At 42.2% G+C, this 25,452-nt stretch overlaps 1 protein-coding gene across 6 annotated transcripts in view; it reads left to right on the forward strand.

The window, feature by feature from the left end:
• The window catches only part of SLC10A7 (solute carrier family 10 member 7), a 200,968-nt gene that overhangs the window by 166,197 nt on the left and 9,319 nt on the right, over positions 1-25,452 (forward strand). For 5 of the 6 annotated variants that reach the window (XM_030563642.1, XM_030563643.1, XM_030563641.1 and 2 more), the window contains one exon: positions 621-694. In XM_030563642.1, coding sequence (XP_030419502.1) covers positions 621-694 — 74 coding nt within the window. Of the gene's footprint in view, positions 1-620; positions 695-3,647; positions 3,730-25,452 lie in introns of those variants that run through there. The other variant, XM_030563648.1, reaches the window with a different exon arrangement.

Consider the following 25,452-nt stretch of genomic DNA (forward strand, 5'->3'; position numbering starts at 1 on the left):
AAGTGCTTTTTGTAATGTTGGCCCTTTCCTGAACCAAGGATCTGGCCCAGTTGTAGAACCCCACAATGCCATTTTTACAGGACCTTGAGTAGGATGCTACTTAAACTATATAATAAATACTTATCTGGAGTTTGAGGAAAAGCTATTTCCCCTTTGGATTGAACATATGACCTCTGTTGGGCAATCGTATGCCTCTGTTGGTCACTTTTCCAACCTTCCTGCCTTAATTTTATCCTATAAACCTCAAGCCCAGTTTCTCTCTGAATAGATAGAAATGTATCCTATATCTTTACTGTCTGTTGGTCAGCTTTTACAAAGAGAAGTTGGCTGCTAATGTGATACAGAATGTATGTAGAAGTAACGTTGGGTGGATTTAGGTTGCGGGAATTTATCCATTAGAGAGTTTGCTACAACTGAGAAAAAAATCTGTTTAAATAAAAAACAAACAAACAAACAAACAAAAAACCCACGGCTGTGCATCTTCGGGTAGAATTATTTCTGTCAGTAGAGCTGATCAAAGTGTTATGAACATGCGTATGGGTACTTAAAGTGGTACATTTGATCAAAGATGTTTTAAGCAGATTTTTGCTAAAAGAGATTATTAAAACTTTCTTTTCTAGGAATAACTTTGGTTTCACACCAGCAGACACAGTGGCTATCATTTTTTGTTCCACACATAAATCCCTCACCCTGGGTAAGTCATTATAAGCGATCAAGTTTAGCTTTTCAGTGCAATCACAATAATTTGCTTTGTTGGAAAAAGTTGTTAAATCAAAGTAGCAGTTGTTTCAGTGTGACAAGTATGTGAATGGCACAGTACTAATATTGATATATTAATGGTAATGTTTTTGCACAGGGTAAATAAATGTTTATTAAAAAGGAGACAGCACAGTTTTCTCAACTGGGAGTTCAGTAGTTGTACTGCAGTGCCATTAATCTGCTGTTATTCTAGAGGGAGCTACTTCATTTTCTACTTGTGATATTTTGATACCCTAATCCAATATTGATAAAGTTTGAGGTTCATTACTCATAATGTTCCGAGTTATTCCTTCACCATCACTCCAGAAGGATATTATTGCTCAAAACTGCTTAGCATTTGACATTCCAAAGCATTTAACATATTCCAAAATAGATCACTAAGGACAATTCTGTTTTCTGTGTAGTTTTAGCAGCTTAACTGTATTTATCTGAAGTCTGCAGCGTCTTTGGACTGTGTGTTTTATTTATTACAATTCATTAGTAAAAAACATTATTGAAGAATTTTTCATTTTAAATTACTTAGTGATAACAAGCATGGTCTGATAGAAACTTACAAAATAAAATTAAAATAGTTATGTTTAGAGTGGCATGATAGTTCACCATTCCTATTCCTGCTCTCTTCTGCTGGTCAGTCAGTGGCACTATTGGTAGCTGTATGTTTTCTCATTTCTTTCCAAAACTGGAAAATGTTTGATAAAGTACAGTGTATATATAACTGATTTTCAGCCTTTTCAGGCCTGTAACTATGAAAGACAAAACTTTAGTTATTAAATGGAGTTGGATATATTGGAAGGAATGGTAACCACGATCTTTACCATTGAGTAGCATTTCTACTTACATTTTCATATACAGAAAGTATTTATTTTGATTTCTTTGAGACTGCCTGGATACTTTGAATTTATTGTTAAGAAAATCAGTTTGCATTGCTCTGAGTACAATTTCAGACAATCTGTAGTACGTATGACTCCTCTTTCATATAAGTATAGCCCAGTACAACGTATGTGATTAGATAAAGTTCCCTGCACACCTAGGGTACATCTGTGACCTAACAGAACAAAGGGCATTGATTTCAACTACCTAAGAATGTGCAATTATTTTATAATTTTTATTGAAAATATGATTTTGTGTGTAGACTGCACACACTTATAAAACTTCTGTGCAAATAAAATCACTACAGTGAGTACTTAAACATGAGGATCCTCCAGGGGATTGCTTTCACCCAGAAAAAATGAGGGATCTGTGTTCCTCTGTCACTAGTTGTTCTCATGCTTAACCCTCCAGCATAGCCCTGCCTGGATCACACACTGCATACGCAGAAGTCAGTGCTCCTTCTCTCCATCTTTTTCCCCACTAGCTTGTGACTCAATCCCCTCTTATTATATTTCTATTTTCTTCCTGAAGCTACCTGGTTCCTAGCTCCTAGCAGCTACTGAATTAAAAGTAACTGCTGTCCCTGAGACATTTAAGTTAGTCGGGTTTTGCATGCATTTTGTAGTGCTCTGTGCATGTGCAACAGATGTGGGAAAACAGCAGCCAGCTAAAAGTTCAGGACTCTTTGGAACCTGTTTTCTCCAGCACTCATATAATTCCTCTCTACTAATACATGTAGCTAGTATAGGCAAAGAGGTGTGCAAGTTGATAGGTGGTGGGGGTGGTTGGCCAGAATAGTGCAGCCCCTCCTCTTGGGTGTAAACTTTGCCACAGTTATGTTAGCCTGTGTCAGCTTCGGGGTAGATTGCTTCACTGGGGTTACCCTTGAAGAACACTTGGAAGTTCCAGCTGGTGCCTCTTGCTGAAGTTGGCCCCCCCAGTGGACAGATAACTGGGAGCACTCTCATGCTCTGGGCGTTTGCACTAGCTTACGGTTTAAAGCTCTGAATAGCCTAGCACCCAGCTACCTAAGAGATTGCATTTGACCTCCTGTTACTCTCTGCTATTAAGATCAGTTGCGTTGCTCTTGCTGATGGTTTCTGGAGTTTTGTTGTAAGAGACCAGAACCAAGGCATTCTGAATGGAGCGCCCCCCTTTGTGGAAAGTGGTCCTTTTAGCAGTTCACCAGAGCCCATAGTTAGCAAGTCTGAGGGCAGTGTCTGTGTGTGTGTGTAAGCATGCCTGTTGTCCATCAGTTGCCAATTACTGCTTATCCATTGCCGCTGACTGAGTTTGCATTTTTGTTTCTGTTAATTATTGCCCGGGTGTCCAGATACCATATCAAAGGGAGCTGCATGAAAAATGCATAGATATGTAAATAAATAAGTGGATGGTGCTTATTAGAAAGATCTGGATTAACAAAGATTAGTGTTATGAAAATTGCCCTCAAAGCTAGTGGCATAAATAGGAATCTTTAACCCATGCAATTAACATTTATTGTAAAGTTATCCCAAGTTCCGCTCCCGGTCTCCAACAGCATTGGAGGGGTAATGTGTGTGTATAACAATAAACTGTTCTTGAATGACAGTTCAGTGTACCAGATCCTTGTTTACTTATATCAGAAACCCAAGCTTGCTCCCAATGAAATCAATGAGAGTTTTGCTTTTGGCTTTAGTGGGAGCATAATAGGTAGAAGATACCCATGCTATGTTGTTGTTCGATCACATTTTACAAGGAATGTTTACTGTAAATCATGCAACAAAAACTGCATTCATGTGAGTACTTCTGTCTCCAACACCACAGTATCTGAGAGCAGCACTGAAATTCAGGATCTTGTTTTAAGCCCATTCTGGGCGGTTGTTTTCATTTACCTTCAAGACATGGCCATTAAGCAACTGGTAACATATAAGTGAACTCCTACAACAGTAGCTTTATTTTGGGGCTTGAAATTTGGTTTTTCTCATCTTGACATGTGAAGCTCTGATAGGTGCTTCTTGTCCATTCCCTGGGGATTTTAGAGTGGAACCAACAGAAGAGGAGGAAGAGAGGACAGCTTTAAAGCTTGAGAAGTGATAATAGGAGAAACACCAGAAGACTTCTGTAAGGGATTTCTCCTGCACCATATTAAGAAACCAACTAATTCTCATGCGGTGCATGCTCAACTGCCACTTACAATGCTGAATTCATGAAAAATTGCTCACTTTACACTGAGACAAGTGTTGTCCTCATAAGCCAGGGTTTATTTTATATACTGAACAGCTGAAACACCTATTTTTCCTCAAAGATCAGGGTGCAGGGCATAAGGATGAAGTACATTGACTAGATCCCTTATATTTTTCATTCAGTATCATAAACTGATTAATATTTCTTAATATAAATGGTCCTTTCAGTGGTTTCTAAATAGTATACATCACATTGGCACACAAAACCATATTTACTTCTATTTCATTTAACTAGTGGATTAGGGATATAAACTTACAAATAGTGAAGATAAATGTGATATCCTCGCATATTCCATGATACTTTGTTCTTTCTCTTCTTTTCCCCATATATACACAGTACATGTGAGTGCGCACACATGCAGACATTTGATTCATGGCTTTTATTAGTGCATTTGCCAATGATTGATTAGTACTTAGTATTAGTACTTCTTCTATTGATTGATTGCAGATGAAGTGACTATTTGACCTTTAATTATGAGTCTTGCTATTGAAAATGACATTGAGCTATGGCTTCACATAATCCATCTGGAAAGCCCGACATGATGCCATTCCCTGGAGTTCGTTCAGCAAGAAAGAGGAGGCCTGAAGGAAGTACAGAGCGATCAGTATGGTTCATCTAAAACAATACTGCAGGCTTTGTTGCCTGCACTTGTACATAGTCTCTGGCTAGTGTAGGAAATTATTGTATCTTTTGTAGATAGGGAATTACCAGCTACAGGTCACCACTTAAAAAATTAAAATGCAGACTCGCCAGTAATTCAGTTTTTAATTTAATCCTTCATAATAGTTGAATAACTACAAGCGCTATGTATTTTATCCAGCAGAAAATGAAGAGCTGCTACCTACTCTGGCTTTCACAGGTGCAAAACGTCAGCATAGCAGATATGATTGACAAAGGATTGTTAAAAAAACCCTTATGGAATTAGGATTTTGTTTTCAATGCGGCATACATTTTCTCATTTAGATGGCAATAATGCAATGGCTTTTTAGATCCTTAAATATACTCAATTAAATTTTTCAGTTTATATAAATATTCTGAGGAGGAAGCAGTATATTTATTTATTTTGGTCAACTTTACTTGAAAATGTTTGTGGTTTAATTTCATTTGAAGGTTTTTTGTTTTTGTTTTTTAGTAAAAATGGATACACTGTTTTATTGCTTCACTGAAGAGTGGACAATCTATGTTTAGACCATTTAAAAACAAGGTAGCGTGCTGCTGCATTTGCCTATTTTATGACAATGAGAACTAGCTGCTTTAAATATAAAAAGGCAAAAAAAGATTGGATTCACATTACAGATTACAGGCTGTAATAAAATAAGGTTTCTTTTAATTACTGCATAAGAGAAAAGAAACACAGTGAAACCAGAAATCTTGCCAAATTTCAGCCCAGAGTTAATTTGTATAGTCAACCATTGCAGACCCAGTAAATATGGAGTTGAATCTGCAGGAATAATGAGCATTTCTTGCATGGTGCTGAATGCCCTCTGTTCCCAGTGACTTCAAGTTTGCGCTCTGTGGCCCTGATTCAGCAAGGTAATAAGGCATGTGCCTAATTTTAAGGATATGAGTGATTCCATTGACTTTTCGCATAGAGTTCCCAAAGGGTAATACTGTGCAATTGCTGATGTTCTCTGAAGGCCTTCATGTGTGAGGTTATGGAGGATCCATCATGTAATCCCTTTTGGTCAATATTTATATGAAGACTAAGAGGCAACATTTTTGGCTGCATAATCATCCACTTGCTGCTGATATTTAGTTTTATATCTCCTTTTTATCTAACCTGATTGAGAAAGGGATCTAGGTAAAAGTGACCTACCTGCATAAGCGAGAGATTATTCTTGTTGGTAGGGGATGACATTTGAAGGAACAGATGGCAGAAGGCTGTATCTGGACCAAGGTGTACTCCTAACTTCCACCAAAATTTTTAAAATCATAGGGGTCCCATTGAATCCATTTTTGCTTTTGAATTCCTTGAAAGATATGAAGTCTCACAAGGGCTATTACTGTAGCCCTCTCATTCCCCACTCTGTCCTCCTTACTGTGCCTGCATAAGAAATCTCCTGGCCTTCTAATGGGTATTGTGAGAGCAAACTACTATGAAGAGCTGGTACCAAGGATAAAGTGCCTACTGTTCTTCAAGTTCAAATCTGTATTCCTGTGGTCAGTGTTAAAGTTTGTTTCTTGAAGTTCTTTTGTCTCTCCCCCCTTGCCACTTGCAGGGTGATTGGGAGGGCTTTCTGCCTTCCCAGTAAGTGGCACTTATTTTAGAAGATTAGGCCTGGAGACGCTAACGATGCATGAGTTAGAAAGGACAGCCTGGTACAAGAGGACAGTACTAGGATCCCAGTTCATGTACAGAAGTTCCCACTACCTGTAAACAGTTCTGTTGTTGTCATTTAAAGTCATTGAAATTATTCCCAAGCTACATTGCTGTAGCTGAAAGCAGAACCAAGAAGCCAAAGAAAGTTACTCCCTTTTTGATGCTCCTTTCATAGACTGTTCTCCCTTTCCATGGCTGGCTGACCAACAAGCCCTTTAGTCTTTTCCTAAAAACTTGAAACTATTTCTAAGGAAGGAAAGAGCTATCTAGTCTAACCAGAATCCATGTAGGCCTCCTTGCATGGCTGGTCAGTTCTCTAGGACTGGCTGCATACTTGCTTCACCCTCCTACCCTTGCTCGTTTGTGCCCCTACCAAACATGTGCTTGAGATACAATATTATTTATCAAGTCATTGTTATGCCCTAACCAGTCACCACCTTCCTTTCTTGCTAAACTCTGAGGGGAGGCTGAACTTGATGATCAGGACTTGCCAATGTTTTAAAGATGTCACTCCACTGGGGACACAGACAAAAACCAAATCCATTTTCAAGACTTCTGGGATGGAGATAGCTTAAATGTTTTCCTCCTACATAAGCCTCTGCGCCCTCTCTCCCCCACTCCCCAAACAGAGCTGGCAGTTTGCAGGGGTGTACAGCATTCCTACTCACCCAGAAGGGGTAATCCCCAAGGGATGGCAGGCAGTTTAGCCACAACACCATGCATTAGGCTTTTTAAGAACATAAGAACAGCCATACCGGGTCAGACCAAAGGTCCATCTAGTCCAGTATCTGTCTACCGACAGTGGCCAATGCCAGGTGCCCCAGAGGGAGTGAAGCTAACAGGCAATGATCAAGTGAACTCTCTCTTGCCATCCATCTCCATCCTCTGATGAACAGAGGCGAGGGACACCATTTTTTACCCTTCCTGGCTAATAGTCATTTATGGACTTAGCCACCATGAATTTATCCAGTTCCCTTTTAAACATTGTTATAGTCCCAGCCTTGACAACCTCCTCAGGTAAGGAGTTCCACAAGTTGACTGTGCGCTGTGTGAAGAAGAATTTCCTTTTATTTGTTTTAAACCTGCTACCTATTAATTTCATTTGGTGACCCCTAGTTCTTGTATTATGGGAATAAATAAATAACTTTTCCTTATCCACTTTCTCAACATCACTCATGATTTTATATACCTCTATCATATCCCCTTTTAGTCTTCTCTTTTCCAAGCTGAAGAGGCCTAGCCTCTTTAATCTTTCCTCGTATGGGAACCTCTCCAAAGCCCTAATCATTTTAGTTGCCCTTTTCTGAACCTTTTCTAGTGCTAGATATGAGGAGACCACATCTGTACACAGTATTCGAGATGTGGGCGTACCATGGATTTATATAAGGGCAATAATATATTCTCAGTCTTATTCTCTATCCCCTTTTTAATGATTCCTAACATCTTGTTTACTTTTTTGACCGCCTCTGAACACTGCGTGGACATCTTCAGAGAACTATCCACGATGACGCCAAGATCTTTTTCCTGACTCGTTGTAGCTAAATTAGCCCCCATCATATTGTGTATATATAGTTGGGGTTATTTTTTCCAATGTGCATTACTTTACATTTATCCACATTAAATTTCATTTGCCATTTTGTTGCCCAATCACTTAGTTTTGTGAGCTTTATGGCCTCTTTTCACCACCAGAGCAGCACAAAGGGGCTACAGTGAGGGGGTATATTCAGGAAGATAATCTGCTAGTAGATCAACCTCAAAGAAAGAAATTTCAGAGTTTAAATGAGTCTTAGTGGCACTTGGACACAGCACGTGCTTTTCTATTGTGTTTGGCATGAGATTCATGGTATCGTATGCCTCCTGTGTTTCTGTTTACTGAATTTTCATCTCTCTTATGATTCTAAAAGGGTAACTTTATAGGAAATTTGGGACTTTCCCTTCTTATTAGCCCTGAAACATATGCTTTTTGATTAGCCTTTGAATGTGAGCAAGACATCCAGCACTGGGGCTTGTTTCCCAGTGCTTCCTATTCATCTGTACACTCTGCCAGTAGTAGGTTTTTTATTAATATTTAGAAAGTTTGCCTCCAGCAGTACTAAAATGTGCATCAGAGAACAACAGTTGTTTACTGTGTTTGAACTGAAGAATCTCACCCAGGAGATCTCATTCACTTGAAGTTTACATCTCTCAATCTCGACTTGCAGAAAGAGATCGATGAATAACAATTGTCATTTCAGAGTTGCACCTCTCCAATTATTTATTTGGTTGCGTGTCTTGCCAGATGTACACTTAATTGGATCAGACACTAAAACCAGATTGTAGGTTTTTAATGACAGCAAGCTCATACCGCTTTATAATAATAAAAAAATGCTACAAACACCCAGCTGTAAAATGATTATGACACAAGAGCCTTCCCAACTGTCTCTCTCTCCACCAAAATGGTTAAAGTTAATTTATCTACTTTAAGAAACTACCTTATACTCAGCAGTTAGCTGACAAGTTACCCTTGGGGAGATCCAAGTTTGGACATGACTCAAGAGCCCTTTATCCCAAGTGTGCAGAGGCTACAAATGTCACCTATAGTAAAGAGTGTTGAAGATGTCGTTGAGTCTCTGTGGGAGTATCACATCTACATGTGCTGCTCTCAATGCACTGTCTGGTAGCCAGTCCCAGCTGCTGGCTTCAGATGCTTCTGGAACTGTGGATGCAAGGATTTTAAAAAAAACAACACACTTTGAAAAAGTAGTGGCCCTGTTACAAGGGGAGTTGCTGGGAGCTTGGAAAGGGATAACTTCAGAACTGCAGGTTGCACAACTCCCACCACCATCCTAATTCTCTGCATTTTAGTGTGAAAAATAGACATAGGACATTAATTCTCTCTCCTGTGGATAAGAACATAAGAATGGCTCAGTATCCTGTCTGTCAACAGTTGCCAATGCCAGGTGCCCCGGAGGCAGTGAACCGAACAGGTAATGATCAAGTGATCTCTCTCCTGCCATCCATCTCCACGCTCTGACAAACAGAGGCTAGGGACACCATTCCTTACCCATCCTGGCTAATAGCCATTAATGGACTTAACTCCATGAATTTATCCAGTTCTCTTTTAAACCCTGTTATAGTCCTAGATAGATGAATAGAGGACTGTTGGCTCCAAGTGATGGGGAAAGTAAATCTTATCCTTTGTTCTCCAAAAAAAGCTGAAAAGTTGTGGCCAGTGTTTTCAGATTCTGATATCTGGCATTTCCATGGCCTAAAAACAGTAAAAGGAAGGAGGGAGAGAAGAAGATGTTTAGTTTAAGCTTGCCTTGTTTTCGCTTGCCTTGATGCATAAGGAGGGAATCACTGTGGGTTTCATTTCTTGCATGCACTCAAATACAATAGGAATAATGTATAAGTATTTCCATAATGTCTATTTTAATATATTAAATGAAATTCACTTAGCCAAAACTTTGATGCCTTCACAGATCCTGGCATCTGCTGTGCTGAAGAGAATAATTGTGTTCAAGGGAACAGCAAATTAATAAAACTTTCAATCTGTAGGATATTGTCTGTCTCTCTGTGCATCCTTCCATTTATCACCATAATATCTGAGGCACTGACGTGGCTCTGTTCCATAAAAGTATACTAGAAATATAGACAAAAAAGGGTGTTTCTGCAGTCACTGAGTACACAAATCTCAATAGCTTTCATGTTAGTAATGAAGTACAAGACAAACCTCTGAGTGTGCACTGAATGTATTGTCTGTTTGAACTATGACTTGATATACAGGCAGTAAAACGTCTCTGAAGTAGACCAAGAGCAGCTACACCATTGCCATGCATGTACCTAGGTCCCATTGTAGAGATAAGCTAGCGTTTTAAAATAAAATTTATGTTGGTTTGATTCATTCTTGAATGACCTGTTAGTTAATTACTACTACAGCATTGTCAGATGAGCTAAGGTGTTCCTGAGTCTAAAGGAACAGTCTTCAGTTGTTGATGATTAATGTTTCATTGTTAGCATTTGGTAAGATTGCTCAAGTCATTCATTAAACATCACTTCCAATCTGAAAACACCCGTTGAAAAACCATAAATAGATCAAACAGCACATTCTCTCTATCCGCTTTTACATTCTTATTTACTTAAATCTTTGATGGTCAAAGATGTACTGATTCTTGGTAGCTACATTTTACATTGCAGAGTCTAATTTCTGTGGTAATGTGAACATGGTGAACCAGTGACCTGAACAACTAAAAACTAAAATTAGTAAAAGCATGCCTAGGGCACTAGCTTTTCTCCATCTTTTCCTTTAGTGTTAGTGACAAAAGAAATATCTGTCTCATTCTTCATTAATCTTCCTTCTCTTCCTTCACCTTTATATGGGTACGTCTACACTACGGGATTATTCCGATTTTACATAAACCGGTTTTGTAAAACAGATTGTATAAAGTCGAGTGCACGCGGCCACACTAAGCCCATTAATTCGGCAGTGTGCGTCCATGTACCAAGACTAGCGTCGATTTCCGGAGCGTTGCACTGTGGGTAACGATCCCGTAGCTATCCCATAGTTCCCGCAGTCTCCCCCACCCCTTGGAATTCTGGGTTGAGATCCCTGTGCCTGATGGGGCAAAAAACATTGTCGCAGGTGGTTCTGGGTACAACCTCACCCCTCCCTCCATGAAAGCGGCAGACAACCATTTCACGCCTTTTTTCCTGGGTGAACTGTGCAAACGCCATAGCACAGCAAGCATGGACCCTGCTCAGATCAAGACCGCAATCGTGGACGTTGTAAACACCTCGCGCATTCTCGTGCAGTCTATGCTGAACCAGGACCTGCAAAGGCAGGCGAGGAGGCAACGGCTACGGCAGTGCGGCGACGAGAGTGATGAGGACATGGACACAGAATTCTCTCAAACCGCAGGCCCCTGCACTTTGGAGATCATGCTGGTAATGGGGGAGGTTCTAGCCATTTAACACCGATTTTGGGCCCAGGAAACGAGCACAGACTGGTGGGACTGCATAGTTTTGCAGGTTTGGGACGATTCGCAGTGGCTGAGAAACTTTCGCATGCATAAGGGCAGTTTCATGGAACTTTATGACTTGCTTTCCCCTGCCCTGAAATGCCAGAATACCAAGATGAGAGCAGCCCTCACAGTTGAGAAGTGAGTGGCAGTAGCCCTCTGGAAGCTTGCAACGCCAGAGCACCGGTCAGTCGGGAATCTATTTGGAGTGGGAATATCTACTGTGGGGGCTGCTGTGATGCAAATAGCCAAAGCAATCATTAAGCTGCTGCTACGAAAGGTTGTGACTCTGGGAAATGTGCAAGTCATAGTGGATGGCTTTGCTGCAATGGGATTCCCTAACTGTGGGTGGCGATAGATGGAACCCATATCCCTATCTTGGCACCGGAGCACCAGGGCACCCAGTATGTAAACCACAAGGGGTACTTTTCAATGGTGCTGCAAGCACTGGTGGATCACAAGGGACGTTTCACCAACATCCACGTGGGATGGCCAGGAAGGGTTCATGACGCTCGCGTCTTCAGGAACACTATTCTGTTTAAACGGCTGCAGCAAGGGAATTACTTCCCAGACCAGAAAATAACAGTTGAGGATGTTGAAATGCTTGTAGTTATCCTGGGTGACCCAGCCTACCCCTTGATGCCATGGCTCATGAAGCCATACACAGGCACTCTGGACAGTAGTCAGGAGTTGTTCAACTACAGGCTGAGCAAGTGCAGAATGGTGGTAGAATGTGCATTTGGCCGTTTAAAGGCGTGCTGGCGCACATTACTGACTCGCTCAGACCTCAGCCAAACCAATGTCCCCATTGTTATTGCTGCTTGCTGTGTGCTCTACAGTCTCTGTGAGAGTAAGGGGGAGACCTTTATGGTGGGGTGGGAGGCTAAGGCAAATCACCTGGCAGCTGATTTCTCGCAGCCAGACACCAGGGCGATTAGAAGAGCACACCAGGAAGCGGTGCACACCAGAGAAGCTTTGAAAATGAGTTTCATCACAGACCAGGGTACGGTGTGACTGCTGTGTTTGTTTCCCCTTCATGACCCCCCCCCTCTTGATTGACTCATTCCCTGTAAGCATCCCACCCTCCCCCTTCGATTACAGCTTGCTTAAGCAAATACATTCACTGTCGTTTAAAAATCATGTATTCTTTATTAAGTCATTATAAAAAGAGGGAGAGAACTGACAAGGTAGCCCGGGTGTGGTTTGGGAGGAGGATAGGAAGGAAGGAAAAGGCCACTAAAAATTTTTCAAATTAATAACAGCCTTTTGGTTGGGCTGTCCACGGGGGTGGAGTAGGCGGGTGCACGGAGCCTCCCCGCACGCATTCTTACACGTCTGGGTGAGGAGGGTATGGAACATGGTGAGGCTGGTTACACAGGGGCTGCAGCAGCACTCTGTGACCCTGTTGCTGTTCCTGAAGCTCCACCAGACTTCGGAGGATATCAGTTTGATCACGCAGCAGCCCCAGCATTGCATCCCGCCACCGCTGATCTTCCTGCCTACACCTTTGATCTTCCTGCTGCCACCTCTCATCTCGAGTGTCCCTCCTGTCCTCACGGTCACTGGCATCTTTCCTGTCATTTGATACCACGTCCTTCCACTCATTCAGATGAGCTCTTTCATTGTGGGTCACTTCCATGATTTCTGAGAACATTTCATCTCTCCTCTTTTTTTTCCGCCGCCTTATCTGAGATAGCCTTCGGGATGGAGTAGAGAGGCTTGAAAAATTTGCAGCTGCAATGAGGGTGGGGAAAAAAGGGAGAGGAGTATTTAAAAAGATACATTTTACAGAACAATGGTTATACTCTTCACGGTGAACAACACTATTCACCTTACATAGCACATGTGATTTCACTATAAGGTCGCATTTTGCATCTTAATATTGAGTGCCTGCGGCTCTGGTGTTAGAGATCTCACAGATGCAGGTCCGGGCAGCAGAATTCAGCTTGCATGCGGCCATGGGAAGCCATTATCTTTCGGCTTCTGCAGCCTTCATATACACAGTGCCCTCCTTTCCCAAATACCAAACAAATCCCATTCAGTGCTGCTTCTTTCCTGTTAACATGCAGCAGCACCACCCCCGCCCTCCAATTCTCTGCGATGATCACTTTACCCCTCCCCCCACCGCGTGGCAGGTATCATGGAAGATCACTGCTAAACACCCCCCTTCCCCCGCCACCACGTGGCTAGTAGCAGGGAAGATCCCTGCTAGCCAAACATAAAAAAGCTTAGTGCCATTCCCCCCCCCCCCCCCGCCGCTTGGCTACCTGCAAGGAAGGATTTCTTTTAAGCAACAGGCAAACAGCCCACTAGGAATGGCCATCTCTGTCCCCTTAATTAAATTCCGTAATTTCAACCAGGTTACCATGAACAATATCACTCTCCTGAGGATAACACAGCGAGATAAAGAACGGACGTTGCTTGAATGCCAGCAATCACCGGGACCATACGCAGCTAGGTTTTGTCATGCAGTGATACCAGATTACTTGCTACATGCATGGCACGGTCAAGTGTCCTACCATGGAGGACAGAATAAGGCTGCCCTGCCCAGAAACCTTCTGCAAAGGCTTTTGGAGTACCTCTAGGAGAGCTTCATGGAGATGTCCCTGGAGGATTTCCACTCCATCCCCAGACATGTTAACAGACTTTTCCAATAACTGTACTGGCCGCGAATGCATCCCAAGTCCTCAGGGCAAATTAATCATTAAAAAAGCTTGCTTTTAAACCATGTTTTATATTTACACAGATACACTCACCAGAGGTCGCTTCCATGGCTTCATTGTCTGGGCTACTGGCTTGGGAGGGCTGGGAGGGTAATTCCGTCTGGGTGAGAAAAAGCTCCTGGCTGCTGGGGCTAACGGAGTGCTGTGTGCTCTCTGCAAGCTCGTCCTCCTCTTCCTCCTCCTCATCTTCCCCGTCCGCAGAATCCTCAGGCATGGTTGAGATTACAACCCCCACCTCGGAATCCACGAACAGGGGTGGGGTAGCGGTGGCGGACCCCCCTAGAATTGCATGCAGCTCAGCGTAGAAGTGGCATGTTTTCGGCCCTGCCCCGGACCTTCCGTTTGCTTCTTTGGTTTTCTGGTAGGCTTGTCTGAGCTCCTTAACTTTCACTCTGCACTGCACTGAGTCCCTGGTGTGGCCTCTGCATCATGGCCTTGGAAATTTTTTCAAATGTTTTTTCATTTTGTCTTTTGGAGCGGAGTTCTGTTAGCACGGAATCCTCTCCCCATACAGCGATCAGATCCAGTAACTCCCGTGCGGTCCATGCTGGAGCTCTTTTTCGATTCTCAGGAGACTGCATCGTTACCTGTGCTGAGGAGCTCTGAGTGGTCACCTGTGCTGAGCTCTCCACACTGGCCAAATAGGAAATGAAATTCAAAAGTTCGCGGGGCTTTTCCTGTCTACCTGGCCAGTGCATCTGAGTTCAGATTGCTTCCCAGAGCGATCACAGTGGTGCACTGTGGGATACCGCCCGGAGGCCAATACCATCGCTTTGCAGCCACACTAACCCTAATCCGAGGTGGCAATACCGATTTCAGCGCTACTCCTCTCGTCAGGGAGGAGTACAGAAACCGGTTTAAAGAGCCCTTTATATCGATATAAAGGGCCTCGTTGTGTGGACGGGTGCAGGGTTAAATCGGTTTAACACTACTGAAATTGGTTTAAACGCGTAGTGTAGACCAGGCCAGTGTATCAAAGACCCATTGAATCTCTTGCAGCCAGTATGAATCTCACACAGACAGGACTGAATTTCAAAAAGTGATTCTCCTGCCTCCCCAGGTAACTTTGGGGCCAATGTAATATGTTGACAGGGTACTCAGCGATTCATCTGTATCCCAGTAGTGCTGTGCTCCCAAAGGCAGTAACAGGCACCCAATCTCATGCTAGAGCCGTGTGAGCTCTATTTTGAATGCTCTAGTGTCATTGGCCTAGATTCACAAAGGTTCTTAGGCACCAAAGTCCCAGCTTTAGGCTCCACTGCTAGTCACAAAACTTCTGCTGAATCCTGTGGGTGCCTAAACGCACTCAGCACCTATGTTTTTGCAGTAAAAAGTTCTCTCTGCTCTTTTGTTTCTGCCTCTGGCCTCAACTTTGGTCACATATCTCCCACCTAAATCCCAGAGCAATTCACAAACCAAGAGGACAAAAATTCACCTGTGTAACTTGTGTGGGGCCTGATCTGGCTCTTCGCACACCTATCAGACCAGGCCCCTCAAGCAGGTTCACACAAGACAGCGAGGGTAATGGGAGAGGAGGGAGAGAGAGAGGACTTCCCTCACAACTTTTAGCCCAGTGGTTAGGGTATTCAACTGGGATGTGAAAGACCCCCCGTTCAAATTCCCCCTGCAACTGATGAGGAGAAGGGATTTCAACAGGAAAACCACCTAGTATGTTGGCTTTTGTGACTATCTCCCCATTTAGGCATTAACTCAGGCTTTGTGGATCAGAGTGTTGTTCCTGTGATTTTCCAGGCACATAAGTTAGGTGCCTCAATGCTCAGTGTCATGACTCCTGAGTATCTTTGTGAATCTAGGCCATTGTCCTTTCTTCAATGCACAGCATGAAAGTAAAGTGTTTTTGTTCATTTGGATAAATGCAGGCCTGCCAAAACTTCCATCTGAAGGACTGTCCCCTGTTTGTGACTTTCTCATGTTGTCCCATTAAGCTCCTTTAATCTCTCACCTTTTCTTTGTGCAATTCCTCCTTAGGCATTTTTTTCTTTTGCTGCTGCCTCAGTTTGTCCTTCCTCCCCATGTTGAAACCTGAATTGAAATCTGAAAATGTATTCAGTTCCTCACCTCTTAAAATACTTTAAGCAAGGGATTCTTTCAGCATAATTTAGATGCTATCGAGAAGGCAGTGGCAAAATAACCCCAGCTGCACCTGGACTCTTCCTAGTCAGACTTCAGCTGTAGATATGGCATCAAAAAAGTGCTAATTGCGCAGATGAAGGCTCTTCTTATGCCAGTAGGCAGAGGAAAAACATCCACGTTAATACTTTTAGGTTGATCAGGCTACAAACCTGGGCGTTGTTGATGGAACATAAGAACGGCCATACTGGATCAGACCAAAGGTCCATCTAGCCCAGTCTTCTGTCTTCTGACACTGGCCAGTGCCAGGTGCCCAGAGGGAATGAACAGAACAGGTAATCAAGTGATCCATCCCCTGTCATCTATTCCCAGCTTCTAGCAAGCAGAGGCTAGGGACACCATCTTTTCCCATCCTGGCTAATAGCCATTGATGGACCTATCCTCCATTAATTTATCTAGTTCTTTTTTGAACCCTGTTATAGTCTTGGCCTTCACAACATCCTCTGGCAAAGAGTTCCATAGGTTGACTGTGCCTTGTGTGAAGAAATACTTCCTTTTGTTTGTTTTAAACCTGCTGCCTATTAATTTCATTTGGTGACCCCTAGTTTTTGTGTTATGAGAAGGAGTAAATAACACTTTCTTATTTACTTTCTTTCACACCAGTCATGATTTTATAGACCTCTAGCATATCCCCCCTTAGTCATCTCTTTTGCAAGCTGAAAAGTCCCAATTTTATTAATCTCTCATATGGCAGACGCTCCCTACCCCTAGCCATTTTTGTTGCCCTTTTCTGAACCTTTTCCAATTCCAATATATCCTGTTTGAGTTGGGGCGACTGCATGTGCACACAGTATTCAAGATGTGGGCATACCATAGATTTATATAGATATTTATATGATATTTTCTGTCCTATTAAGGCTACATTTTAGTCACTGGTATTTTTAGTACAAGTCATGGACAGGTCACAGGCAGTAAACAAAAATTCACAAAAATTCCATGACTTTTACTATATACCCCTAAATAAAACTTAGGCAGCAAACCACAGGCACTCTGTTGGGGGCGGTCAGGCATGCAGCAGGTGCTGCAGGAATTGGCCTGGGACCCCTGCTGGTGCTGAGGGGGGAGGGTTGGCGGGGCTGGCAGGGGCTCCCTTCCTGGCTCCACATGTCCCTGCAGCTCCTAGGCAGCGGAGGGGCCAGAGGGCTTCACGCCCTGCTCCTGCCACAAGCACTAGCTGCACAGCTCCTATTGGCCGGGAACCGCAGCAAACGGGAACTACGGGGGCGGGGCCTGTGGGCATGGGCAGCACGCAGCGCGGAGCCTCCTAGTCCCTCCTCTGCCTAGGAGCTGCAGTGGGACCATGCCAGTGGGAGCCAGGGAGCCTCCCACCCTGAAGTAAGTGCCTCCCTGCACACCCCAAGCCCCTGCCCCTAGCCTGAGCCTCCTCCCACTCACCCAAACTGATGCTGCTTCTGGCTCAGGGGATGCCCAGCTCATGCATCCCCTAAGCCAGCACCAGCCGCTGCAGAAGTCACGGAGGTCACAGAAAGTTATGACTCCATAACAGACTCACAGCCTTACTTTCTATCCCTTACTATCTACCCCTTTCTTAATGATTCCCAACATTCTGTTTGCTTTTTGACTGCCGCTGCACACTGAGTGGATGTTTTCAGAGAACTATCCACAATGACTCCAGGATCTTTCTTGAGTAGTAACAGCCAGTTTAGACCCCATCATTTTATACGTATAGTTGGGATTATGTTTTCCAATGTGTGTTACTTTGCATTTATGAACATTGAATTTAATCTGCCATTTTGTTGCGCAGTCACCCAGTTTTGAGAGATCCTTTTGTAACTCTTTGCAGTTCTTACAACATGCACAAGTAGGCAGAGAGCTGAATGTAGTTTTCAATGGTCAGCAAATAAAGAATGAGTCACACCTGGTCTAGGCATTATGTTAGATAGGACTCTCGCATATCGCTATCATTTTACAAAGACAGTGACTAAGGTCAAAACAGACAACAACCTGCTTGGAAAACTGGCCAGAATGACACGAGCGCCAACACCCAAACATTATGCACTTCAGTAACTTTTCTGTTACTCGGCAGCGAAGTACTGCGCTCCAGTATGGGCTAGCTCATCTCACACAAGGATGATCAATGTACAACTTAATTCCACCCAGTGTATTATTTCAGGCACACTTAAAGCTACTCTACCGTGGTTACTAGTTCTCTGCAATATTGCTCCACCCAGTGTTCGCAGAGATGAAAGAGTAGCAAAGCTTATGACAAAATTGCATGATATGCCACATCTACCATTAATTAGAGACTTCATTGATCCACCACATGTCTGCCCTCACGGCATCCATTGTGGCTAAGTTTACCGGGTGAGGGATTTATGGTAGAGGATGCGTGGCGAGCTTCATGGTCTGCAGAGAAAGTGACAAATAATTATCTTGTCTCTGACTCAACATCAACCCAGGTTTGATTTACCATGAAGGCAGTAGAGCCTTCTCAACCAATTTCATTCATGGAATTTGTGCTGCAGCAGAATTTCAGGGGTTTAAGAGACAGTCCACTATGTCAGTGTGAGCAGGCACAAACCATGACACACATTCTTGAGGAATGCAAAATGACTTAACTTCCTGGAGGTCTTCATGCGCTGAACATTGTTGATAAAAATGGTGTGGCTTGGCTTGAATGCATTGCATATGCCACATAATGAATAAATCAAAATGGTGTGCAGTTTCAGAGTTTTAAAAAACAGTGGCCAGAAACCCCTTCTTCAATCTACAGCTAACCAGAAGTTGTGTTCCTTCCTTGAGGACACAGACCTAGCCATAGTAATATGTCCTGTGTCACCTCAAAGCTAAACTATTAGTGTGTTCTGTCTAGGATAAACATGAAAGCTCCATCTTGTACAACATGCAACATCTCCTCTGAACAAGACAGATTGATCTCACTACATCACCAGTACACTGTGCTCAACAGCAGCTCCCCATCCAAGTCCTTGTCTGCTTTAACAGCTTTGTTCTCAACTTCTAAATCCTAAATAGGTTAGAACCTACTCATGTCCATGACTACCTTTCTGCACCCCTTTGAGAATACTGCCATAGCAGGGAAGATGTGGCTGGCAAAACCATTAGGGGAATTCTCAGAGGCTGTTTGGCAGTGTGTTCTTAGTGGCGGGATCTTATGAAACTCCCTGCTACTGGCAATCGAACTGCGCTGGTGTCTTCCCTGTCTCAGACAGATCCAAATACAAGACTCACCTCTCTGAACAGGTATTTCCTTCATAAAGAAGGCTGCTAAATGTCCTGGCATTCCTCCTTTTGTAATCAACTTCCAAAGTGATCCTGCAGAAAGACAGTATACCTTGGAAAGGGGCAGAGACACTATTATTCGTAACTCTATAATGTCTTATTTCTTGTATATGACACTTTGATACCGTGGTAATTGACTCACTAGAAATGTATTGACAAGTAGAATAGAATATTACAAATCCACAGACCAAGGACTGTATTCTAATTATTGTCATTGCTTTGGTGATATTTACTTTTTCCTCTGATCTTCTGAATGGCTTGTGTGTCCATACTTTCAGTGATATTCTCTTTATGTTGTTCCCGATATGTTTCTCCGAGTAAAAATACTGCAATTTCTCATATGTGCAATGCACAAGTGATTTGGAATGTGGTTCAGTAATATAAGTGATAAAATTTTAGGATAAATGGTTTGGTATAGAGACATTTAAGGGGAAAAAACTGAACAATAAAGTAAATAAGTATAGCGGCTAGCAATAATTCGGGTTTGGGGGTGAAGGATAATAGCCTGTATTTTGGTAGCAATAAAATGTTATATTAAGTTCTCTCAAATCACAGCAGTACTTTAGAAAACAGCAAGTGATGAAACGCTGCTATGAGGAAGCTTCCAAATTCAGGGAGCATAAAATAAACACATTAAAATAGAAAAACTGAGCTCCAGTACTTACTGTTTTATCCTCTCCATCATGGGTATAGGATAAAAGAAAACTCTTACTTGCTTGTTAGAAGAAGAAAGCTCTTACTTGAAGTTCTTACTTGGCAGATGTCAGTTGAAAGCTCCGCTATGGAATATGCTGCAATGTCAAACTCTGTTGGGTAATTTTAGACAAATGTGTCATGTGTGACATGGAAATATGGCATGCTGTACATTAGTGATTTCCCAAGTGTTTGGATCAGGTAGTAATGTGCTGAGAAAGTGCTCTTTATCTATCCACACTGTGTACTTGTATAGCAGTGGGGAAATGCTTTTGGTAGAAATTACTTTAGTCAGAAAAAGAATCCATTTACAATATGTGCCTTCTAACATCTTTCAGACAATGCATTGTATTAAAGAGGCACCTTTTGATTAATGTTTTATAAACATTTTTCAGCATGACAGCTTAAAGTCCCTGTAAAATTGTAAATGCGTGCATAATGCTCACTTCCATAAAGTCAAATGCCATCTCATAAAGTCTGGTTGGATCCTGTCAGCCATGGTGACACAGAATCAGTACCTTGGAGCATTAAAATTAATTTGCTTCATTTATATGACTGCAATGATAGCTAGATGAAGAGCCCTATATTTAAATTTGCTTAAAAATATCTTCAAATCTTATAGGACTTTTTTATTATTTTACAGTTAACTAAATGTAATGAAGTGCAGCATGGTATTTTCATAGGACCTTGTATAAAGGAGACTAGAAAATGTGAATGTAACAATGGGGGGAGAGAAAGGAAGTGAATAATGTGTGAGGTTACACTGGGTGCAAGGCTGGGGGAAGGGAAAATGGATTCCAGTTAGTTATTTGGGAACCAGTAGCCTTAGATCAGGGATGTCCAAACTACTGTCTTGGGGCCAAATCAGCATAGGTGAGGGGAGCAAAAGAGCTTTTCTGGCACACCCACTCAGTCCCTTTGTGTTGTAGCTACCCCACTGTTGTTGCTGGCCATGTTAATAGTCATGGAGGTTGGGCAAACAGATTTTCTCCTACTCAAATATCTACTCCACACATAGGTAACAAGCTGCCTTCTCCACTCTTTGAATCACCACAAACCAGGGTAGACACAAGCCCCACCATATTATTTATTAGATCCCTTCCACCAATTCACCAGTACAGCCTTGTGTAGCCACATACAACTGAAAGCAAACTTCCCACCCTTAACCCACTCTCTGGAGAGTGAGAAGGGAAGATCACCCCATCCTGAAATCCTGTATCCCCTGGTCTCTGCCTGCCACTTTCTTGTGCTTCTTTCTTGTCCTTTTAACTGTTCCCAGCTCATTGGTTGATTGCTTTCATTAGCTGGTCAGTCTCTTGTCTAACTAAGCCATTGAGCATCCATCCCCCCTATTAATTCCACTCCAGGAGGGAAATAGCTGATACCTTTAGTGACCGGAGCACTGGGTCAGTTCTAGGCCCCTAGCACTGTATCACAACGTGCTTTAATGTTAGTAGTAAAAGAGTGGTGAAAGACATGGGAAAAGAGCAGAAACATCAGGAAAAAATGGGAATCCAGCGCCACAAGCCTGGCACTCCTCTCATAACACCCATTTACATGGGTGTTACACCTTGCCTTCAACATAATTACACTTGATTCTCACTGCTGTAAGTAAGAGGAGAATTGGGACCCTCATGCAGCAGAAGAACACCGGTTAAAAGGGCAAGAGCTGAGAAAATGAAGAAAAGAGAGTATGCAGGAACAGAAAGGTTAGGTGAGGGAGAACATCAAGGGCCAGAAGAAGAAGAAAAGATAGCCCGTGGGAATACAGGAACCAAAGACTGAGACGGAACACAGGAACAATGAGAGCAGACAGGAGCGGGAAAACAAAGGAACAAGCCCAGTGGAGCAAGAAACAGAGAAAATCTGGCTGGAAAGATGGTTAAGTGTTTAGATAATTATTTTTTCACCAGAGGTGATGACATTTTTTTGGACAATCTTTGGTGTTCCTCCTTTCTGCTTTTCATCTCCTGATCCTGTGAGGTGCTGTCTTCTCACCTAACTAGGCTCCATGGCTCCCTCTTTTCTTGGAGGTGAATGTGTTTGTCTCTGACCACATGTCTGTCAGAATATTTGGCCACCTCTGCTTTACGTCATGGAGATCATACAGTGAAGCCATAGCAGAGTCTAAAATCCCAGCAAAAAATAAAGGACAGGCCTGTTTTCCTACCCTCTGATAGCAGTGTAAATCAGGACTGACCCCAGTGAAGTCAATCAGATTACACAAGTGTGAGGAAAAATCTGGTCCAGTGACTCTTAAGAAAAAACAAAACAACAAAACCCACCACCCAGAGCATACAGCAATATATGTCTGGGTACATATAACCACATTTAAACCATCCACAGGACTGCACATATGCTAACAAGATCTAAGAAAAATGAGGTGAGAAACTCTTAAAGTATTTTGAGAAAACCTGAGAGGTGACTAACTGACCTTATTTTATTTTAATGTGTGTGCTCTGATGCTGTGCAAATTTATACTGAACTACTTTAGTCTTACTGTAGCTATCTTATTACATTAGAGTCAGTAGTAGCATGCTATAAGTGATGAGCAAAACAGGAGCGGACAGACCAAAATAAAGATAACCAGACCCTTTTTGCTTAGCACCTTCGTTCCTTGCTATCCATCTGAAAGATTTAAATTCATCCCCTTCACTTTACTGTTTTTGTTATGGCAGCACCTGCTCATGTCACTACTGTTTCAGTCAGTGTTTCTATTATAACTTCAGTTAACAGCAGTTCACAACCTCAGCATAAAAAATACATTGCAGGCTAGAACTTCGCATACATCCTCGGCCCAGGAATAGAGATGAGGGCTCTCTTTGTTTGCTTGTTTGGTTTATATCATTTTAAAAAGAAACCAGAAGGGCAAAATAACATAACAGGTTTCCAATTTGAGTCTTTCTTCTCTTGTGCCTTAAAAATTATGTATTTTTTTCCCAATTAGGAGTTTGCAAGATTTTCTTACCTGGTATATGGTAACATCTTTGGATACTTCTATTTTATAAATGGCTTAGTTTTACTTAGAACTACAGCTACAGTCCTATGGACTCTTACTGGCATCGAAGGCATTTTAAGTATTGTTTGGCACATAACACACAAACATTTGTGTTTATCATTTTTTAAAAAATTTAGGGAATAATTTTTAGCCAGTGAAAAGCCAGACTCCCAACTCTTCGTTTTCACCATTACTGACATGAGTTCTGAGCATCCAATCTATGTTACTCCCCGATTCCATATTTAGTACAAACGCTTAAAAGCTGACAAAGGCTGGGTTTGCAGTAAACGGGAGCTGCATAAAAAATTAACAGGATTTTTTCTTAATTAATACACACCTGAAAATTTACTCCACCCCCAGTCAGCTTTTCCTGGTAAATTGTGGAACTTTACTCTAATTGCACATTAATGGCTCACAAAGAACTACTGTTGTGACATGTATCTAAACAATCCATGAATTAAGGATCACTTAGTACCCAACAGTCTAATTATATTGTCACACTAGTTATAATATTTTGTAGTTATGGATGGCAGCCTTCATTTTACTTCCCAGTTTTTACTAACTCATAACTTTCCCCCAAAAAATCAACTTTTAGGCTAACATTTCTTATGTTTGTTCTAACCCCAGGACTTCAAAGAACATGTCCATCACTTTGGATCTGGGACAGAATTGAGAGTCAGAGTTCTAGTTCTGCTTCTGCTGTTAGTTTCCTGTGTGACCTTAGGCTAGCCATTAAAGCTCTCTGTCTTCATTTCTCCATATGTAAATATGAAATAATGCAGCTTATTCACCTTTGTAGAATACATTCAGATCTCTGGATAAATCTGGGCTATCTAAATGCTAAGTACAGTATTATTATTATCATCATCATCAAGTTGAATGTAGTATACTCAGCAATTAAGACATTTTTCAGATTGCTTTCTTGTATTTAGAGGACCATACTTTTTTTTTATGCTTCAGGTTCTAAAGTTTGGGATGGCAAATTGTTATGCAATAAAACTGTTTTCAGTGTGCAAAAACAGCATGGTGGGCATGTGTAGCAAATGATACTTCTTTGCAATGCAAGTATCCAACATAGGAGTCTATCCAAATATAGTGTATTCACTAGCCCCAGAAAGCCCTTGAAAGATCTTTCATCCCTGCACCTTGGTGAGCTCTCATTCTGCTGCAGGTTACCATGAATCCTCCAGGCCTTTCAGAAGTCCAGCAGGACTCGCATCCTTTTGATTGAGATATGGCACAACAAAACCAACTTTAAAATGTCTCTCCCTTTTGGGTTGATGATAGACCCATAATGTTGTTTGAAGGTGTTTGTTTAATAATATTGGACCCAGTCCTGCAGACCCTTATTATGTTACTGTTTTTTTACTGGGAATACTCACATGAGTAAAGACTCCTAGTTATAAGTATGGGCTTGAAGGACCGGAACCAGTATTAGTAGTTTTATGTAAAGAAACTGATAATCTGGATTAAAAGGAGCTCCTGAGCCAAGGCACCATGAATAAGGATGAGTTCAGGCAGCATCTTTAGATCTGAGCATCATGCATGGAGCAGGATTTGCTGGAGCTGTGAACGTGGGACAAGTAGATTTTATGCTGCCTAACTAGGGAGGGAGACAGCTCTTGGTCTGAGAGGACAGTAAGAGGAAGAATTCACGAATGAAGGGGGAAGTTAGTGTTTTTTAGAAGTAGTAATTTTGGTGGATCCAAGCCCTCAGCTGGTGGGAGTGAAGAAGTGTCTCACCAGCTCAATAGTTACTCTCTGGCCAATTAAGGATCCTCATAGATGGACTTAGAAAGAAGATCTGTTCAGCTCACCTTGTCTGGAAGGATGAAGGCCAAAGTATGAGTCCCCTGGAGTGACATTTAAATCAAGGATAAAATGGGATGAATTCTCAAGGCTTCCCTAGGGAATAGCTGGTACTTTCATGTGTGATCCTCTCTATGGTCCAAACAAGGCACCGATAGGTTACGTGTTCTGTCTGCACCCCTGTTTGGTGGAGCGTAGTAGTAATTTTCTTTGTCTTAAAAGCAACATTTTGAACAATGCTATGTTTGAAGTAAACACCTGGATAACATTCTATTTCATCTTTACACAAAATAATGTGTTCTTTTAAATGGTAAGTAACCATGAAGTGCTTCTGAAAGGTGGTAGGCTGAGGTCTCAATGATATCCTGTATCTTTCTGTATCTGCATGGCAGAGCACAGATAGCATCTGCCCAAGTTTCTGCACACTGCCCTGTCAATGAACCGCAACCATGGCCAGACCCACTAAAGGTGGAGCATGTGGTTGATCCTCCAGTGACGTGTTCATGCCTTCACCTCTCTTTTTAGGCTACCATCAGTAGTGTTAATTCTGCAGATGATTTGTGTGATGTGGCCACTTGTCCACTGGGGATGGAGCTCATATCAGCAGCTCATTACACATAAATCATTGAATAGCCATCAGATGTTATC

The sequence above is a fragment of the Gopherus evgoodei genome, chromosome 5 (genome assembly GCF_007399415.2).
Source record: "Gopherus evgoodei ecotype Sinaloan lineage chromosome 5, rGopEvg1_v1.p, whole genome shotgun sequence".
Lineage (NCBI taxonomy): Eukaryota > Metazoa > Chordata > Testudines > Testudinidae > Gopherus > Gopherus evgoodei.